At 48.8% G+C, this 13,903-nt stretch overlaps 1 protein-coding gene across 2 annotated transcripts in view; it reads right to left on the bottom strand.

The window, feature by feature from the left end:
- Nucleotides 1-334: 334 nt before the first annotated feature.
- The window catches only part of TOX2 (TOX high mobility group box family member 2), a 152,877-nt gene continuing 139,308 nt past the window's right edge, over nt 335-13,903 (bottom strand). For both annotated transcript variants that reach the window (XM_064465801.1, XM_064465800.1), the window contains 4 exons: nt 10,273-10,353; nt 7,978-8,385; nt 5,743-5,873; nt 335-636 (listed from right to left, as the gene is read on the bottom strand). In XM_064465801.1, the coding sequence (XP_064321871.1) occupies nt 600-636; nt 5,743-5,873; nt 7,978-8,385; nt 10,273-10,353 (657 nt within the window). In that variant the 3' untranslated portion in view covers nt 335-599. The remainder of the gene's footprint in view (nt 637-5,742; nt 5,874-7,977; nt 8,386-10,272; nt 10,354-13,903) is intronic.

Below are 13,903 nucleotides of genomic sequence, written 5' to 3'. Positions count from 1 at the left end.
AACAAATTATATTTTCATGATCTTTTTCACATTTTCCCTCTCGTATTTTGCCTTCTGCTCTCTCCCCCCACCTACCTAGCAATAGTTTTTATTTATTTTTTTGTATTTTTTTCGCCAGACATCCAAGGCCTTTGCATGTACAATATTCACACAAACTTCACATTTTCTTGCACAAGGTTTAGTGCTGTTAGCAAGTCAAAAGAGTGCATCCTCCTACTGAGCTGGCCTAATGCTGTAGGACACCAGACCTGGGCCTATGCTGCGTCTAAAAGCAGTTCACTAGGAAAATAGTCTGTAGCTAAGCTGACGGCAAGCAGAAAAATGGTGTCCTTAGTTTATTTTTTTTGTTGGTTTTGTGGTTTTTTTTTTTTTTTGTTCTTCATGATTTATGAAGTTTTGGGCTTCCACAGAAAGTAGACTTTAGAGTTCAAAAATAATAAAAGAAAACTGCTCTTAGAGCCTGGAAACGAAGCCAGCGACGAGGTGCAGTGGTAGCTCTCTCGTCCGTACGACTTGCTTGGTGCCTCTCTGCGCAGTCTGTAAGATAGACCTTCTCAAGTGTCCTTCACGTGAGCCTCCTCGGAAAGAAACGTCGGGTTTTAGGTGAGGTAGAGTGCCTTGTCCCTTGGCAGCATGCTGTAAGAGAAACGAGAGGCAGACGGTGAGATGGGCCGGGAAACGGCCAGGAGGGCGCCTGGGGGAGCTGGAGCTGGCGTTGGCACACCCAGCCGCACACCTGTTTTCAGCCGTGCCGTGGTTTTTATGGCACTCCATAACGCAAAATGGAAAGTGGTCTGCACCGAGGGGTGGGGGTGCAGAGATGAACCAAGCAGAAGGCACTTAAGAGTAAGAGCCTGGTCCAGTATTAGCTCTTCCTGAATTTCAACAACAAGGGCTAAGACATAAATTCCTTCCTGTGGCTTAATTTTTGCTCTTGCTGGGGCTGCAGGGGAGGGCCAGCTCTGGATATCCCTGCAGAGCAGCGTGATGGTACCAGCTCCTCCATCGTGATGTGGAGCGTTGTGCCTGGAATCAGCCCCTTGGCCACTGGCCCCCTTCTTCATCACACACTGTGCTTAGGCTACGCCATGGAGAGTTAGAAAATGTACGCTTGCTTTTGGAAAAATGTGTCATTCTGCCGCTGCGTAAGGAGTAGGGGAGGGGTGTCTCAAAAATATGATTGAGGGGCTTATGCATGAAGATGCTTGTGGGTGTCTGGGAGGATTTACATAAGTTTCATGGCTGAGGAGTGTGGGAGTAGGAGACCCCATCTCCTCAATGCCTCTCTCCTTCTCTCCCAAAATAAGTACAACTAGAAAAACTAATAATAAGGAAGGCGGGGCGGGGGGGAATCTTTGGTACAGCAGGATTAGCCAGTCTTTCCCGTGGGTCTGATAAGGACAGCAGGAGGTACAAGGGACCCAGGGAAGACTGCAGTGCTGCCTTACTCACAGGACCACGGAAGAGGGCTGGTGGGACAGCATCCAGGCTGTGTGGACTGCACATCCCAGGCCCACCAGATCTTGACTTCACGTTATTGAAGCAATGACACTGATTTCAAGAGATCCAGGTGTGTCCTGGAGAGGGAAGCCAGCTTGTGCCACCGAGACACCCCACGTGCAGGCGCCCCTACAGCAAGGTGTGCAAGTAGGTATCGCCGCTCCCTTCCCTGCTTGTAGTACCCAGCGCTTCAGCCCTCCGTGTGGGCTGGCTGGCACTTAAACCTGCCATCAGCAGTGTCCTACGAGGCAGCCCAGATGCTCTTTTTTTTCCAGGATATAGTAGAGAGAGGAGTGGCTGAAGTCCCTCACCCCCAGCTGACGTCCTGTGTGGGTTTTGCTCTGAAATGCAGGCATTTCAATGGGTTTTATGATCTACACGGACCTGATGGCAACTTCACGGGCTCCATAAAGACACCTTGGCCTTAAAAGGTGGTGAATAACATTACAAAGCTTTGGGAGATCCCGGTGTGGGTGTGCTTATGAGTGGAATAATAGCGAAATAACAGACAGCAAGGTAATGCTGCTGTTGCTAGAGCTGTCTTCTGATAGAGTGCAGAAGAGTCCACATGTTGTTTACCTCCACATTTTATAATCTGCATTTAAAATGCAGTGTCTTCTCCACTGCACTCAGCGAAGATTTAACGCCACTGAGCAGCAGCAAGGTATTCCAGTACTAAAACTTCATTAATTTTACAAAATATGCTACAGAACATTTCCCAGTTCATTAGAAAGTATTACCATAAATAATTGAATCCAAACTAAGTGCATTTGTGACGGTTTATCCTTTCCTTTTTACAGTGTTTGTTTGTTTAGTTTCTGATTTGGAAAATTTTTCCATCTGGAGAGGATCACTTCATCGTTAGCAGGAATTAGCGAGGTTATATGTGTCCGGATGAAGTGGCCGTACACGATTTTGTGTGTCTGGACAAGGCATAACTGAGAGCATCCCATCTTTTATCCCAAAGGAGACTGGGAATAAAGGAGAAAAGTTGCTAAATGATGGTACCCAAAAAGAACCTGACCCGTGCCTTGCAAATGAGAGGAAGGACATGGAAAGATGAATTCAGTTCAGTGTTATCGCTAAAATGCCTAAATGCTAGGAGGCAAATGTAAACGAAACCCCGGAGACAGCTTCGATATGGAATGAGCTATAATCAGAAGATAGGGCAGAAAAAAACAAGTGAGGTGCCTTGAGGAATTAAGAAAGATCTGCAAGTGATTGTAAACCAGGCTGCACCCTTGATGCAGGCGAGCTAGTTCCCTTGAAGAAAGTCACTGCAAAACACAGGTATTCCTTGGGGAAGAGCAAGTGCAAGAACAAGGCCGTCAGGCGAGGGAGATGGGATTATAAAAGCAGTTTGTGATACGATGGCAAAAAGCAATAAAATTGTATGCTGCCGTTGCTTGTGGGAAGCGGTAGTCATGTACTGAGCAGGAACTGAGAAATGCTACCCGTGCCTTTGCTTGCCATCTAGGGCAGCTTGGGCTTAAGCCCAGAGAGCGCTAGGAGAATTGGATGGAAGTCAGTGAGCGCAAAATCATTAAGAATGGGGGGAGCATGAGCTAAGGAACATTTAAAACTCTCTCCCTAACATGGCTGATTTATGAATTAAGGAGTGTCTGCTCACAGGATCCTAGAATTTGAGGGGCATAAGGGAAGAAGTGTCATTTAATGGCATTTTAACTAGCCCTGACAGGCTGGGGGAGAACCCAACCTACAGCAGTTCCCTTATCAGATGGAGAAGGACAGAGACAACCTTGTTAGTTTTTCAGAAGTTGTCTGGATGACAAACACAAAAGAAAATGGAAGATTGGGAGTTTTTACCCCAGCTAACCCAGTGATAGCACATGTTGGAAGCTAAAGAAATATCAAGCTCAGATATAAAATAAAAATCCTAACCCAGAGAGCAAGACAGGACTGCCCACATGCTCAGGAGGTTGGTATGATCCTCTCTTTCAGGAATCTGGGACTGTACAGCTGAGCCACATCACAACAGAAAATAATCCTTTTTCTTTCCAGCCAGTTGCTGATTTTGCTCCTCCGAGCACTGCTTTAATTGCAATTAAGCTGAATGCAGTTTTGAGGTTGAAATGGGCAATTACATGATCCAGAGACTTCCCGATTATACCTAAAACTGCACTGATGAATCAAACCCAACCAGGTCTGCCTTCCCTTTATCACTGCTTTGCCTAAGTCCTGCTGATCGCTGGGGCCGCTAAGGCAGACAGCTCACCCTGCGTCCTCACGCCCAGCTCATGGCAAAGTGCCGTGGAGGAGCCCAAGGGTAGCTTTTTGAATGTCTCTCGCAAATAAGGGTGAAGTGCATGGGAGAAAGCAGTACGGACAGGAAGGTGACGGGAAGCAGATCCTCTCTTTTCTTGCCATGACTGTAGCCTTGAGGCACACCGGGGCTGCAGTCCTGCAAATGCGTGTGGGTGCCACAAGCAATGCAGAGCATGCACTTAGGCAGCAAATACCCATGGCTAGCGGAGCAGGAGGTGATGGCACTGCTGATGCACCAGGCTTTACAATAAAATGCGAACAAGCCGGCAGCTCACGTGTCTCTGGTCACAGGAGATGGGCTCCTTCCTTAACACAGACTATGATTTTTTTCGGTGCACTAAGCAGTCTCGGCAGTACTGATCTATATCCATCTGAGTTCATTGCTATAATCTACTCTAATAATTATCTGGAAGTCTCTGCATAATCTGTCTGGTTTTAGAATGATTTTTTTTTTCCAGGAAGCTGCGATAAACCCATGAAATTCGATATTTCTGCTGTGACAAAGGCATGAAATGCATGAGCTTTGATCATGAATTGCATGGGCACAATACGGCACTGCAGTCAGATGCCACAGAGCTTGTCTTAGCAACCCAAAACCCAATCCTGACTATTACGGAAGCATTTCACCCATTTCTAGAGAGCCCTGAGTTTTCTGCATGGGGCCCGGACAGTGGGATTTGCAGAGGGAATCAAGTGTTTTCCCAGCTGATCCCCCGAGTAACGATGCTTATTTATAGGGGTGCTAATTTCTTTGGGAGCTGCCACTGCTCAGCACCTCTGGAAACTGGGATCCATGTGCCATAACCCTCCAAGTATCTTTAGCTTTTCGCCCACAGCATCTAAAGTGACTTTTATCTTCAAGTCCCAAACAGGTTCCTTCTTGCGGGTTGTCTGCAGAGGCTTGAGGAAGGACCACACAAAGGTCGCTGGCAGAGCCCAGAACAATCCATGTAGCTGAGCACCCTCAGGCAGGCCAAGAGCAGCAATATTCTAATGGCTCAGCAAGATATTTATTTCCCTGAAAGACATAAATGTCTGTACAGTCTGTGCCCAGCCCAGCAATTGTAAGTGCACTGCTGGCACAGACAGGAGCTGTGCTCTGAAAAGGCTGGGAGCTTGCTATTATCTTCAGTGAAAGCACTATGTTCCAGTACTTCAAGCAAATCAAACAATACTCAGAAGCTACCAAGCCTCCTTCCCTACTTGCTCTCCCAGCAAATCATGTACCTGTTTTACAGAGCACAAAAACAGTCTCCAAACTATTATAACTGAGCCAAGAGCAGTGGATTAGGCGGAGGTTGGAAACGGCTTTCACACCCTTGCTGTTCCCCAGGTTTGAGACTATCCTGATGTTTTTATTTCTTGGGGAATTTGAGCAGACCTTCACGCTGGTCTGTTCATGCCAGAGCTTGCAGGGCGTGAGGGTGAAGATCTGTGCAGAAGATGGTGGCCTTTTCCAGCAAAGCGCAGGGGACCGGAGCATTGTGGGGCTCTTGGGAGGACGAGGCTTCGTACCGTATTGTGGTTAAAACCCAGGACTAATAAGGGACCCATCGCTAGAGACCACTAGAGGAGGTTGTGGCCTCAGCGATAACGGCAATCACTCCAGGAACAGAAGGACATTGCTCAGGGACACGGCCACCCTCAAACCTCCAGAGACTCTGCCTGGGAGACTGGGCTTCCCTGTCCTGCTCTGAAGGAAACAGGTCAAACTCATCCATTGCTAATGGGATGGACAACTCTTCATGCCCAATGAAGAATTTATCTGTGATTTTTAAGCTACCGGCTTCTGTGGCATCACGTCAGTGAGCCTACGAAGAGGCAACCTTGAACTTCACTGACCACAACAACCCTACCAGCGTGCTGCACATTTTAGGGCAGATTCTCAGCTGCTGTACCCTGTCACAGTTCAGATAATAGAAAGTGCAATAGCAATGTGCTATTTTGTCTACTAGCCTGCAGTGGTTAATCCCACACTCTCTGCTGGGGTAGTCGTTGTCCCACTCGGTGCTTCCCGGAGGGTTTGATGCACCAGGCGAACGGGGTCCAACACTGTTTTGAAACTCAGACGAAATATGTGAGAAGTCCTGCAGGACGGAAAGGAAAGGAGGGCTTACAGGAGTGTACACAGCAGGAGAAACAGCAGATCGAATAATCTTGCAGAAACACGTTTACACGCATTGCCCCAACACCACGGCAGTGCAGAGCGCAGCGGGAGCCCCAGGGACCCGAAACCACCGCGGTGGGACCTTTCAGAGTGCGAGATGTCGCAGGCAGGTGTCAATGCAGCAACATCTGTTTTACAACCCTCTTCCCCCGTCTTGTTTCTCAGGACCTCCCTCCTCAGCGGGTGGTGAACGGCTGCAGAAGACGCACGGCCGTGAAAGCCTTTGCGTCAGCACGCTGGCAATCAAAATTGTTTTCCCACTTCAAGTGCAGCTCCCTTTGCAGTAATGCGCTACCCCACCGTAACGTACAGTAACAAGGCAAGGAACACCCACCCAAGCAGTGCTCTCTCCATCAGCTGTCACTGCCGGCAATTTAACAAGGGTGCTGCGGGACTGTTTGATCTGAAAACTGATTAGCTTTCCTATGTTTTGGGGTTGGCTTAATTAGGTAACATTAGGCAATGTATATAAACACGAGCCATGGTAGTTACCTGACCGACAACATGATTTTCTCCAAAACATCCAAATTAGGGCAGTGGGCTTTTTTTTTTTTTTTGCCTTTTTTTTTTTCTCCCCCCATTTAACTTTTTATTAGCAAACATATGTGGAAGAAAGCTTCACAAAATGCTGCCCTCAGCAACAGCAACCGCCCCAATTAAAGTGATTATGAGGATCCCCCTTCCTGCTCATTTCTGGATTATCACTGAATTACAGAAGCCACTTTTGCTTCTGCAGAGCCAAAGCCCAATCACGGTGCCAGAGAAGTTACTTGGGATACCCTGAGCAGGTTGGAAATTAAAATCTGATTGAGGATCTGATCTTCCCACATGTGCTGTCTTTTTATTATGGCCAGGGATAACTGTCCTTCCACATCCCTGCTCTCCTTTGGTTTTCTTCTATGGCAATATCTGTTCCCAAATGAAAAATGTCTGTTTTCTCAAAGTTAGCCCCATACTGAATAGGTCACATTGTAGGGGAAAAAACCCCTTTGTTCATTGCTAAAGCACTGTATGAATTTTGTGATATACAGCTAGCAAATATGTGAAACAATTATTCAGCCAGCTGGGTGACTACAGTTAAAGGTATCATCAAGCAAATGGTAGCAGCTGTGACTTCACAGCATATGTCCTCCACTGTGAATAGTTTGTCCAGTTCATATTCCAGATGGAGAAACTCTGGAAACCACTCATCTCCTCCTTCATATACTGGCAACTTCTCTATAAGGTATAGGACACGCTTTTTGCTATAGCCAGTTTTTATTCCAGATACATTTTCTTAATAGAAGGTTTAAAGAGGAGAGACTTTGACCCTGCAGGCTGGCTCCCTGACCGTGGGCTGCTGGGCTGAGCCTGGGCATGGCTAAGGAGGTTTGCTTCAGCAGGTTTTACACATTCACAGCATGGGGCTGTAAGATTTGCTTTGCTGCTCTGCCGTTAGTACAAGCATACATGCAAGCCCACATTGCACGCTCTTGGCTCTCTGCCACAAAAGTGATTTTCTCCTATTGCCAGGCAGTTTTTTGAAAAATACTGATTTTAGATTTTGTTTGTGACATTCCCTCTACCCTTTTTCTCCTCCTCCTGGCAACCCCTGCCCCCCCAATCCCTGCTACTATCCCATGCCCTTCCAGTACCCCCTTCTCACAGCGATACCACGAGAGGGGTTTCTCACTGACTCTCCAACCCATCATTTCAGATGACCAGACAACGCTGGGGGATCAGGTGCACAAAGAGCTTTTACCAGGGGCATCCCCAATTCCCATATCTACCCCCGCTGAAAGAGCCTTCATTGCTACATTGCACAAATCTGCCCCATTTGTGGGGTGCTTGTGGTCCCAGCTGAGCACTCTTTAAAATGTCACCCCCAAACTACAAGGTCTGCAGGCTGATGGAGCCAGGAGAAGACTCCCCTGGGGACAACATCTACACCCAACATCCCCAAACCACCCAGAAATCAGCAGACCCGACAGAAAGTGGGGAAATGGTGCGATTCATGCTGCAAACCTGCTCTCCTGAGCACCTACCTGCTGCCCGGGAGGCGAGGCGTTCATGGGGGGCTGTACCTGTAGTGCCATGGGGGGGGACAGGAGGGGCTGCTGGGGGACCTGCTGCATGCTGAGGGGCTGGCTGAGGAGGGAGCTCTGTGGGTGGTGCAAGGAGAGCTGCTGGTGGAGGGGGGGGCTGATCTGGAAGGAGGGTGGCGGGGAGGCACTGATGCTGGGCAGCATGGGTTTGGAGGTGAGGGTCCTGGACAGGCTGGGGTGGGGGTGGCCACGGTAGTTCTGCAGGTCCGATGGGGACAGGAACGAGCCCAGGCCGGGATAGGGCGAGGAAGCCTGCGGTGGCATCGAGTACATGGGCTGCTTGGGAGGGATCATTTTGGAAGGTGGATTGCTCTGGGCACTTTTTGTCTCTCCTTGGTCGGCAGAGCTCTGTGGGAAAACAGAATGGAGGGTGATGAGGAAGGGAGAGAAACATTGTTATGTGTCCCGAGACGTCCGCCTGTCCAACTGAGCTACCCGGACTCCCTGCAGCTCCTGCTCCTCTTCCTCCTGCCGGCACATGCACTTCCAGCCCTGCGGCTTGCTAGGTGTAGTATCCACATCTGGGAAATTAAAGTCACTCAGCAATGCCTGGCGCGGAGGCAAACCGCCCGCCTGCAGCTCGCTCCTTAGGTCCACACCGGTGGGTGACAAAATCCCTTTTGCTTCCAACAGAGAACGAACGGGACTGTAACAACTCTGCTCTCCTGATCTCGTGCATTCCTGCAGCCCTGGTGGGGTCTGTAATGCACAGGACAATGGTGGCCTCATTCCTGCAGGAAAACGGGAATGACGGGACATTTTCTGGCTTGGACAATGAGGTTTTTGTCCTGCGATGGGCTCTGTAACGATACTCCAGATCCTTTCTCACCCAGCAGCCAGGGTGTAAAACCACAGTAAAACACTGCTGTTGTACTCAAAACGAAGTTGCTCTTCTGCAAAGAACTGGTCATGGGAGAAACTGGAAAAAATGAAACCACGGAGCACGGTGACTCCGAGCCTTCCACGCTACCTGCCCCTCACTGCTGCTAAGCACATTCAAGGCAAGACCCTCAGAGGTTTTCAGAGGGACCAAGAAGAGCTTTTAAACCCCCAAACAGTCCTTTCCATTCCCTTTTTCTGTCCTTGCTGCTGTTCTGTTTACAAGTTACGACAGCTAAGAGTTCTCATGTCTGTACAGGGGCCTTGAGCCCTTCCAGCCCACCACCGCAATCCCATGGATCCTGCAGATGATGGGTGATTTGGGACATCACGTTATTCCCCATGGCAGCTGAACGCGATGATTAAGTACTGAGGGTGTGGTATAGTACCAAGGAGAAGCTCTGAAGGGAAAACAACCTGATACACATTCTCACAACCCTAGGGCAGCACATTCCCCTGAGCCAGCAAGCCTACGAGCTCCATAGGAGCCACCCCAAATTCACAGGCAGCAAATGCCTGTGTCCCCTCTCTGAAGGCATGGAGGAAGGCAAGGTGGGAGGTCCCCTGGGATGGGCATCCACATTTGGAGGATTGGGGTGGGCAGGCACTTGGCCCATCATTGCTGCCCCAGGTACAGCCTTGCAGCACCGCGAGTTGCTGTATAAACCTGAAATCCCCTGAAAGTTCACTATTGGGCGCCAAAACGGGCCGCAGTGTGTTTCACGTATGAGCTCACATGCTCCTCAACCCACAGTTATGGGTCTTACTCCCTAAAACCCCTCTCAGCTCAGGGTGCACAGGAGAAGCCGGACCCAGGGTCCTGAGCAGCTGGAACAGCCCAGGTGCCCGGCCCGGGGCGCAGGCAGGACGCTAGCGCTTGGCTGCTGCCCAGCACTGGCCAGTGAGCCCAGGGCTGGCCTGTCACCTTCCCCCGCGTCAGTCCCCGGTGTCGCCCACAGCGAGTCCCATCCTCCTGCCCTTGCACGCGCTCCCTTGTTTGCTGCACTCACACCCGGAGAGCTGGCTGAGGGACAGCCGTTGGCGGTGGGCACAGGCAGCAGGGACCCCTTTGCCCCAGGCAGGGATGCTCCTCCCCTGCGGTGACACCTGCTGATGAAGGTAACCCAAAGCGCTCTCAGTTCGGGGTGCTAGAGGCAGGAAGCAGCCTGGCACCCACCCTAACCATGCTGCAGAGCATTACTTTCAGCTGCTTGGGAAGGAGGCTGACACTGATATCAGTTCTGACAGCACGATTACACTGTATTTCTTATGAACTTGCTCCTCCCCGGAGAGTCCCGCGAGTTGCAGCTAATTCAGCATTGCCGCGTCCAGCGACCGTGCGAGCGCGGGCTGTACCTTGGAGACGAGGCTGGCCCGGTACGCTGCCAGGGCTTTCAGGTACTCCTTCTTCGCGGCTTCTGTTTTCCTCTTGTAAGCCTGAAAGGACCAAGCAATGGGTAATAATTAATAAAGCAGGATAGGCTGCTGCTGGGCTCGGCCGCACCCCGCAAAAACGTGGGCATGAAAAACTCATTTCTGCTGGAGGGGAGTTTACCCCAAATCAAGCGAATGAAGCCCCTGGATTGGACCATGCTGGGATTTTTGGAGGCATCACCGGCCAGAGCAGTCTGCGTGCCTAAGCAGATATTTATGCATGTCTGCTGTAGGAGACCTGGCCTGATTTTATAGGGTGAACTCAATGAAATCACTTCCCGAGAGGAACTGGGGGAGAGTGTGATCCAGGCTTGGAAGAGCAAGACAAGAGTCAAAACCCACAAATGATGGGACTAGCTTAAAAAATGGCGAGATGTTCAGAAAACATAAACTACTAATTAATTTTCTTGGCTTTCCCATTATTAAGCCTGTAGAGCTAAACACCCTCCAGCTCTTCTTCACGGTCCTGACAGCTGGGAAGTCCTTTCTCAGCATATAAAAGCTGAGATTTTTGCCTAATCTTATGACTCTGGGAGCTGGGGCTTGCAGGGAAACAGCAAGTATCAGGACAGTTTGCTACCCCAAGGAAAAAAAAACATAAAGCTTTTTAAGACTTTATTATTGCTTATTCTTCCTTCTCTCCCTGTAATGAGACATGTTTCATGATCATTTCACAGTTTGGTCCTCCACATATGTAAATATATCACCGTAATCCAGCCTGTCCCAAGCAGCATGAGTCCCCATGGGGTTAAATAGATTAAACTGAGCAAGTGAGAAGAATATTTTAAAATAGAATAAAAATTTCAGCAAAAAGGCAGAAAATCCCCCCCCCAAATACCCATCAGTCCGCTCCTCTGCCGGAACTCAAAGGCCTCCTCAAGTGGCACACCGAACATTGATTTCAATTAGAACAGATTTGCATACGTTTAATTCTGCTTTAAAAACAATGACAGCTTTCAACAACCAAGACGCTGAAGCCTAGTGGACATATTTAGCTGCTTTCCCCTGCAAATTTCCACGGCCACAGCAGCACCCCAGACTCCCTTCTACCACTGACCTCCGAAGGCAAAATAACCTTCCAGCAGTTAAACTATCCAGTTATTTGATTTTCAGTTTAAAAACAGTACAGATAAATTCTATTAAAATTGGTTTGGAAACCTTATTTTTATTGCTAAATCAGAGAGATTCCCGCAATGAAACGTTTTGACTTGACACACTGGAGGTGTCAGATGGTAATTCTCCGGAACAGAGCATTTTCCTAAGTTTGTCTTTGGCTTTATGGTACTCGGGAAGTATTATATTTGCTCCATTCAGAACAAAATTACATTTCAAAATGTCAGCCTGAAGAAGAGTTTGCCTGTGAAAAGCAACTATTTCTTCAAACCGTATCAGTTCCCCTAATAAAAGCTATTACCTTTCTCTACAATCCTCAGCTCACATACGTCCGTAGCCCACCGCAGCAACACCAGTGCTACCGCTACAGTTACTGTAAAGCAGAGATGTGGGGTGTCCACCAGCTCTGCTGCTCACAGCTGCCTGCACAGCCATGGAATATGGATTCCCGTGTCTCAGGCTGGTGTGACAGTGGCCAGAGCTGGCTGCTGATGTAGTGAAAACAGGGTTTTTTTTTCCCCCTTCTGTAACAGCAAAATACAAAATGCACTTTTGCTTTTATTTTTAAAATCTGGAACGGCAGGAAATCGAAGTATCCACAGCTACGTGGAGACGAATTCAATTATTAGGAAGACTTGTCTGGAGAAAAACCTGCAATTTATGGACAGTGAGAGGGCAGGTAAATGAGACTTCCTTAACCTAAATGCAAATAAATGAATAACCAATAAATTCCATGACTATCTTCATCTCTAACACTTGCTTTTCTGCCACACGGATTTTTTTTTTCCCCACTCTTCATCTATCCTTGTCTTTTTCAGGCAGTGCTGTGCCTCACTCGTATTTGGAAGGTGCTGCCGGGTGGTGTCTGATGCAGTGGGACCGGGAAGGGGCGGCCGAGCAGCGCGTCCTCCCAAAAGGAGAGGGGGGTCGCACCCAGGAGCAGCCTCCGTGCTGCTTGGGCCAGCCCCTGCTCCAGCCCTGGCCGCGAGCAGGGCTACGGAGGAGGGTCAGAGGACAAGCGCTCCTCTGATGCTCTCTCCAGCTCTGGAAGTTTCCTGGTGGATTATCTGGTTTGTGACCACAGAATCACAGAGTGGTTTGGGTTGGAAGGGACCTTCAAGGACCATCCAGTCCAACCCCCTGCCATGGGCTGGGACACCTTCCACTAGACCAGGTTGCTCAAAGCCTGGCCCAACCTGAGCTTGACCACTTCCAATGATGTGGCATCCACAGCTTCTCTGGGCAACCTGTTCCAGTGCCTCGCCACCCCCATTGTAAAAAAACATCCCTAAGTGTCTCCCGCGGGACTTCTGCAGTCCTGCCCTGCACGCAGGGGGCTTTCTGACCCACGCAGTGCTCCGTCGAGGACACATGTGGCAAGAGCGGATCCGAACAAAACTTCTCATGAATCCTCTCTGTAAAGGCAGTTCCTGCACAGTATTTATAACCTTTAAAATTTTAATTTAAACATTGACAAAACCATGTTACTTTCTAATTAAATCTCATTTTCTCCCAGGGATTTTAATTTCAAAGTAATTTATCAGATTTAAGGATCCTCAAAACATTTTGCATGTTTTTCTTTCTAACCTGTCATGCCTGCTGATTTATTTTCCTTATTCGTTAGCAGGAGGATTCATTAGTCATTAAGCGAGTGGGTGGGTTGGGGGGGGAGCAAAAATGGTTAGTGATTATGAAAACAAAAAATCAGAGCTGTAAGAAGCATATGTTGGGATCGTAATCCTGACACCTTTGTGTCTCAGCAAAGCAGCTAGTAATTGTACCGTAATGAAATGTTCTTGTTTGATAACCAGTTAATTAGAGAAGACAATTATTCCAAACCCTGCTGACGCCCACGAACGGCTCCGTGTCGTGCAGGCACTGAATGACAGCCGGAGCTGTTATTGGTAACCTCTGCATCCCGTCCTGCCTCCTTTAGCAGAAACCTGCTTCCCAAGCCTGGGGAATGATGAAAAGAACCCAAACTCTCCCCCCAAAATCAAGGGGTCCACTGATCCCAAGTGAAAAGGTCCCTGCTGCAATCCTAGTTGGAGTTTGGGGCATTTTGCTTCAAAAAAGAGACAGACCGTCAGGAGAGAGGAGATGAAAAGGGCAACAAAGGTCTCCAGGAGGAGGGCGGAAGGACTCAGTTTGTTTAGCTAGGAGAGAAGACCAAGAGGAGCCACAGCCTCCAAATGCGATGCAGCAAAGGAGGCACTGAACGATCCTCTGCATCTACTGCAGATCGGAAAAGAGGCAATAGGCTTAAATTGTAACATGGGAAATGTTGGCTAAGCAAGAGGAAAGCATTCCTAGCTAAGGATAACTAAGCATGGGAAGAGATTGCCTGGGGAGATGTGTAATCTCCACCACTGAGGGTTTAAGAACAGATTAGGCACACATCCATCAAGAATGGCATAAGTAGAGATGATCCTGACTTCAG

Source organism: Phalacrocorax carbo, chromosome 14 (genome assembly GCF_963921805.1).
Source record: "Phalacrocorax carbo chromosome 14, bPhaCar2.1, whole genome shotgun sequence".
NCBI classification, from domain to species: domain Eukaryota; kingdom Metazoa; phylum Chordata; class Aves; order Suliformes; family Phalacrocoracidae; genus Phalacrocorax; species Phalacrocorax carbo.
The sequence above is the reverse complement of the archived record's forward strand: the minus strand, read 5'-3'. Positions and strand labels throughout refer to the sequence as shown.